Raw genomic sequence first — 6,484 nt, forward strand, 5'->3', positions numbered from 1 at the left:
ACAACCTACAGTTCCTCTTCACTTGAAAGATGAAGCTGACTTGGTATCCTCATATGTATGGCTGCTGTCAAGTTTCAAAACTCAGATTATTATGGAATTTTCAAAATTGTGCAAGGATTTATATGAAGTCTTTAGCAAGAACCGTTGGGAAGAAGACACATAAAAGCCTGTTGATCCTGCTCATCGTTGACTTAATGGATGTTTCGCAGTAGTTATGGGAAGAGATTTAAAATACTGCTTGCATGTAGTCATTTTAGACCTTCAGCACTACTGGTGTATCTAAGTGAAGAGTTAGAATGTAAAGTGTGGCAATGACAACTTGCTGTGCCAACTGTGTGCCAGGTTCTGTAGTTGCAAGGTGGAAGCTGTCTTCTCTACAGAACTAAAAGAATGAGAGTGCTTTGACTAGTTCAAGGATTAGTAGACCTGCAATCTCAGGAGTTACAGTGTTCCTAAAGCCTGGCTAAGTGGACAGAAAGGCTTAAGAGCTGGATGGTTATAGGCTCCTTCACCTTTGTTGGCTTCTTCCCACGCTGGGGTTTAGATTACCAGCAGCATCAGAGCCTGTGAGGTTGTAGTCTCTGTTAGGACTCGCAGCTCTGTTCCCTGGAGGCTGCATCCAGCTATGTATGTGTTTTGGAAATAAACACAGAGGCTGTCATCCTCTTTGGCTAGCACCAAAATGCGGTGTGTTAACACCCTCTCTAATCCTGCTTAATTAAAATAGCAGGCTTTTCTTAGTGCATTTGTTTCAGCTCTGAAACAGTGAAAGTATTCCGAAGTGCAGTCTAAGAAGGTATGCAGCGTTTTGCCTTCTTCTGGGTTTCCTTTTGCAACATGAGAGGAAGACACACGGTTTAATTCTGCGAGGTTGAATCTTTCTAATGTAAACTTCCTTGTATTTATCCTATTCATTCAGTGTGTTTCCTGTAATAAGTCATTCAAGAAACTCTGGTCCCTCCATGAGCACATCAAGATTGTCCATGGATACGCAGAAAAGAAGTTCTCATGTGAGATTTGTGAAAAGAAGTTCTACACCATGGCCCATGTGCGGAAACATATGGTTGGTGAGTTATTGATCAGTGCTTCTGTTGGTTCTACCCCAAAATGTCTTTGTTGTTTGTCACTCAGAATTGTTTTGGGGAGACAAAAAATAAGGCAAATGCAGTTGTCCAAGTGTTATCCATAGCTAAAAGATCAAGTCTGTAGTATTAACAACAATCAAGAAATATATGTGTGTGTACATACTATATGTGTATATACTTGAAAGCTGTATAATACTAATCATCAGTGCTGGAGAAGAAATTTGATTCAAGAACTGTTTGCATTTTAGTGACCATCTGTACCGTACTGTTATGTTGCAGCACACACAAAGGACATGCCTTTCACATGTGAAACCTGTGGGAAATCATTCAAACGCAGTATGTCGCTCAAGGTACATTCCCTACAGCATTCTGGAGAGAAGCCTTTCAGATGTGAGGTGAGCCTGTCAATATGAGTGTGTTTAGATGTGGTAGCTTAAGATTAATAACACTGTTGGCAGGTGAAAATAGAATTGACTGACTTGTAAACAAGGTGCAGTTCCATAGGAATTTGGAGAAAATTATTCTCCATTTGAAGAACACATCTAACAGCAGTTCAAGCTGAGAGGTATTTGGTTTGCTTTTAGGTCAGCTGTCATGTTTTTCTCAATGAGAACATACTACAGCAGGATTTGTGCACCAGTTTTCCCTCCGTGTACATAGTAAAGCAGTAGAGCGATGTAAATTACTATATTCTTGCTCATCCTGTCCACTGACTCGATACAGAGGTGGCAGCAATGAAAATAATTTGCAGCTCAATTTTCCCTTATGAGGAAAAAACTCAGCCTCACTGCAAACAGTTGAGATACAAGACTGTACTCTAAATTAGCGTTTCCTAAACTGTGTGTGTGTGTTGGAAATAGGGAAGATTTCAGTAATGCATTCGTGTGTATTATGACCTGTAGTTCTTTGCCTGCCTTCAGGAATGAGGTCTGTATGGGATAGACTGAGCCAGTCATATGTCTAGTGCAGATAACGTCTCGATCATGTGATGGGGATGCTTGTGGATATCACATGATGGAGGCAGGCCCTGGTGCAGAGCACTTCCTGCTTCCAGGTCAGGTCCAGTGCCTCCCCTTGTCCACAAAGTGTAGAAAAGCTCCAGCAGCCTGTGTAGTAGTAATGGCAGTACTGCAGCCACACAGACTTGGAGAACTTGTAGGAAAGGAAATTACCTCATGCCAATAAATAATGGCTGGGAAACAGATCTGTCTTTCTGAAACACAAACCTTAGTGTGCTGCTTTCGGTTTTGCTGTGTGAGCAGAGTCCTCTAGTGGAGGCATGCTGTAGTCCAACAGCTACAGCTGGCAAAGCTGCATAGTCTCCAACTGGTACATTAAGTGAACAGAAGCACTTTTCTGTTGCCATAACTGTGCCATAACTACACCTCACCCAGAGTTTTACCAACAGCTACGTCAAATAAAGGCTGCAACCATTCCGCGCTCTTTGCTAAGGCATAATGTGGCAGCAGACCTTTTAGTACAGGCCAGATTCTTCTGTCATTAAGTAACTTAAGTCCTGCATTTGTAGGACATGAGGGTCTGTGTTTGTGCTAGCTGATAAATTCTTTCCTCTTCACTTAGTATGTTTGAGTGCTATCCTATTATTACCTTGATGTGTGATGCCTGAATATCATGGTTGCTGTCCTTGTGTTGCAGAACTGTGATGAGAGGTTTCAGTACAAGTATCAGCTGCGTTCCCACATGAGCATCCACATCGGGCACAAACAGTTCATGTGCCAGTGGTGTGGCAAGGACTTCAACATGAAACAGTACTTTGATGAGCACATGAAGACACACACTGGTAAGAACTTAGCAGAGACAAGTACCAGGTACCTTGAGGACAGAAACATTCCTACTCCTTTTGCCTTTATTCCCTCCCTTGGAACTTGGGATCAAAGCTGTTACCCAACATAGAAAATCAGAAAGGAGAGGGTAATAGGATAACTTCCTGTTAAATGAACTGTTTATAGCTTGTTAATATGAAAATCACTGTTTATAGCAGTGATTCACTGCTTGCAGAACTGAGAGGTTTGCCTTAGAAAAGATTTTCTTGGGCCATCATAATCCAAAGGTGAGAGAGGATATAATGAAGACTGGGGGCTTTTGTGAAACACATGACTCTGTTTGCTGAAGGTAGCAGTCAGAATAGCTTTTGTAGTCTGCAATTTGTGTAAGCACGCTGAAGTAAGTGTTAGCAAATGTTCAATGTCTAATCAACTGCCATATCTATATTTGTCAGGAGAGAAGCCCTTTATCTGTGAAATCTGTGGGAAAAGCTTCACCAGCCGCCCAAACATGAAGAGACATCGCCGAACTCACACAGGGGAGAAGCCCTACCCATGTGATGTGTGTGGCCAGCGATTTCGCTTCTCCAACATGCTCAAGGCACACAAGGAGAAGTGCTTCCGTGTTACCAGCCCCGTTAACGTGTCATCTGCTGTTCAGATCCCACTGTCCACAACTTCTGCCACCACAGTTCCTGCTGTAGTGAACACACCCACCGCCCCAACCCCGCCAATCAACCTGAACCCAGTGAGCACTCTTCCTCCACGCCCCATTCCCCATCCGTATTCACATCTTCACCTACATCCTCATCCTCACCATCCACATCATCTTCCAGTTCCCCCTGTCCCCCATTTACCCCCTCCTCCCGCTCTTTTTAAGAGTGAGCCTTTAAATCACAGGGGTCAGAGTGAGGACAGCTTTTTGCGACACCTGGCAGAAAAAAACAGTTCAGCACAGCACCACTAACGTCTTTGCTTCCTGCCAGCTATTTTCTCACTTTATGCACATGGAAACATGCCCTCGTGGAAGTGCAGAGGGTTAGTTGATGAGGACTTTCGTCTCTCTCAGAGCCCCAGCAGATGGTCCCGATTTTTTCCTTTGAATCAGTTAGCAAACAAGGAAATCCTGTTTTGGATCAACAGTGCTCATTTGAACCTGGGAACCAACAGGACTTAACCCCAATTTGCTTGTGTTTTCTTGGTGACTTTTATAAATTTCCGATACTGAGACTTGTGGAATTTTATAATTTCATATCAGCTGATGAGGTATGCTTGCTTTTATATCCTGGACTTCTCCTCAAAGAGGAGAGAGGCCTGGTTTTCTTTGTACTAATCGGAAAGGCTGTGAGATTAATACAGAGCATTAATTGTATCACTGTGTATCGTAATGGATTCTTTTCAGCTTTTGGTGCCGGCTATGGAGTGAGCCAGCCACGTATCACGGTATATTTGAGCATTATAAAGAAAGACAAAAAAATTTCTTGTTTGTGTAGCTCTCCTAACACACTCTTTATTTTACTACAGAAATTATTTTAGAGTTTTTTGTATAGACCTATTTAGTAGTCAGTTTCTAAAATGAAATGTATTTCAATAAGCGGTGTAATTTTTTCAGTGTAGCTGGACCTATGTTGTATAATAGATAAATTTTTATAATCATCAAAATGTGATTCTTAAAAGATGCATATAGCTTCTATAGTTAAAGTTATTCTTACAACCGTACAACTTAAAACAACAAAAGGTGCTTCAGAGAAGAAAGGAATCCGAGAGGTCTCTGGAAAGGTTGCCTCAAAAGTGATGTTGATTTCAGAACTTTATGTAATTTATTTTAGTAGGTTGGTGGGGTTTTTCGTTTTGTTTTGTTTTGTTTTTCTACCTTAAGTTTCCCTTTCCACAGTTTCTGTTAAGAGTTTATGGAGAAGGACGTTGAGATACTGTATTCTCCCTCCTCAGATTTCATTAAGTTCAACTGGAGTCAGCTGTGAAATGGGCTGGAGAGGGAGTATCTCAAGTCAGCCAAGCGTCCTTATGTAGGAGAGCCTGTTTTAATGGCTTTTCATGGTATGATTTTAAGCTGGGGATCCTATCAGATGCTGCTCTTCAGATTGCTTTTTGGAATTCCTGGCGTTAAGAGGGGGTAATTAAGTGAAATCATAAACGCAGTGTTTCTGACTGGTTGACTGTAAGAGTGAAAAGTTTGGATGAGACATTGGTGTTTCAGTTGCATTGTTAAGAAAACACTGACAGCAGTGTACGTGCCATGGGAAGCTCCATCCCATAACTACAACATGCATAAAATTATGGGATGATTTCTAGGAATTGTAGTCATATGTTTGGCAAATCAAAGTTCTACAGCGATAGAATAGGAAGCTTTGAACTGTAGGCATGTCACTGTTCCATAACCCTGGGAGGCAATGAGGAAGAAATGACAAGTAGTGCAGGGATGGTGGGCTGGAATGCCAAATGTATGTGTTTTAACCATCAAGTAGCTATTAATTTTTCAGGTTTGTATTTCTCTTCAACTAAAAGTAAGCATAGCAGCATTATGCAATCTAGTAAATCGTTGCCACCTTCAATGAAGACAGATGCTCAAGGCAACGCACTGTAAGTTCTCATTCCTTTAAAATCTTTATTCTTCTGAGCTGCTTTTTAAATTAAATCCCCACCAAACTGTAGATCCAGAGACCCTCTAGGCAATGTCTGACTTCCCATTCTGCTTTCTAATGAACTGGGCTTTTGTGGCTGATGGGATTAGGTTTTTTTCAGTCTTCAAGATAGCAGAAATGGTGGAAATTCTTCTTCCTGTTACTTCCTCAAAGCTGATGCTTTTAAGCACTGTGTTTTGAAACACTATGTCCTCTGTCTGTTGAGAATTAGCTCCTTAGTTGATGTTTTTCACCATTTTCTACCATCTAATCATTAATATTTTTTTTCATAACACGCATAGCAAACTGTAGGAACCAGGAAGGGCAGTTTTGGCCCAACAAACCTATTCGTTTTTGACTGTGCTGAAACCCCTTCCAGCATTTCTGAAAGAAAAAAAAATAAAACAATGTGTTTTTTAAATGTTTTCTCTACAGTATTTATATGCACTCTCTTATCTTCTAGGCAAAAAAGCCAGTAATGAAAGTGAATTTACACTCGTGATGACAACTGTTGTATTTACTGTGGCTGGTCCGCCCCAGAGGTTCTATGCATTCCATGTCACGTTTGCACCCTGCATTTCTGTTGTGCCACTATTTTACGGTCAGGCCCATTATTAAATGATTTTTAAATGCTAAAAATCAGTTGTATTCCCTTTTTTTCAAAATGATCTTAATAAATTTACCCTATTAGGCTGCTATTCAGAATTCTGAACATAAACACGTTTATGTTTTTTTTCCCCCTATTGTTTAGTTCATAGCAATGATACCTTCTGGTTTTTTTCCCCAATACTTAAACATAGGAATTCCCTTCTGGTTAATAAGGTTAAACTTTCTAACCAGTTTCACAGTCTGTCATAATGTCAGCAGATCCTCCTAATAGTCTGGGACAGACAGTAGTGAAAGCTGACAGACTGGTCTAGGGAGTGTTGCAATGTGGGATTTCATAAAGTACATCTTTTGCCATAAAAGGAAA

The 6,484-nt window shown here is 40.9% G+C and overlaps 1 protein-coding gene across 3 annotated transcripts in view; it reads left to right on the plus strand.

Moving 5' to 3' along the window:
* Positions 1 to 6,150, plus strand: part of ZNF652 (zinc finger protein 652) — a 23,125-nt gene extending 16,975 nt beyond the window's left edge. For all 3 annotated transcript variants that reach the window (XM_085532529.1, XM_015885578.3, XM_085532530.1), the window contains 4 exons: positions 920 to 1,067; positions 1,365 to 1,480; positions 2,742 to 2,886; positions 3,325 to 6,150. In XM_085532529.1, coding sequence (XP_085388655.1) covers positions 920 to 1,067; positions 1,365 to 1,480; positions 2,742 to 2,886; positions 3,325 to 3,836 — 921 coding nt within the window. In that variant the 3' untranslated portion in view covers positions 3,837 to 6,150. The remainder of the gene's footprint in view (positions 1 to 919; positions 1,068 to 1,364; positions 1,481 to 2,741; positions 2,887 to 3,324) is intronic.
* The last annotated feature ends 334 nt before the right edge of the window (positions 6,151 to 6,484 follow it).

This window comes from Coturnix japonica, unplaced genomic scaffold, assembly GCF_054131305.1.
Source record: "Coturnix japonica strain WE unplaced genomic scaffold, WE-NBRP24 Scf049, whole genome shotgun sequence".
In the NCBI taxonomy this organism is placed as follows: domain Eukaryota; kingdom Metazoa; phylum Chordata; class Aves; order Galliformes; family Phasianidae; genus Coturnix; species Coturnix japonica.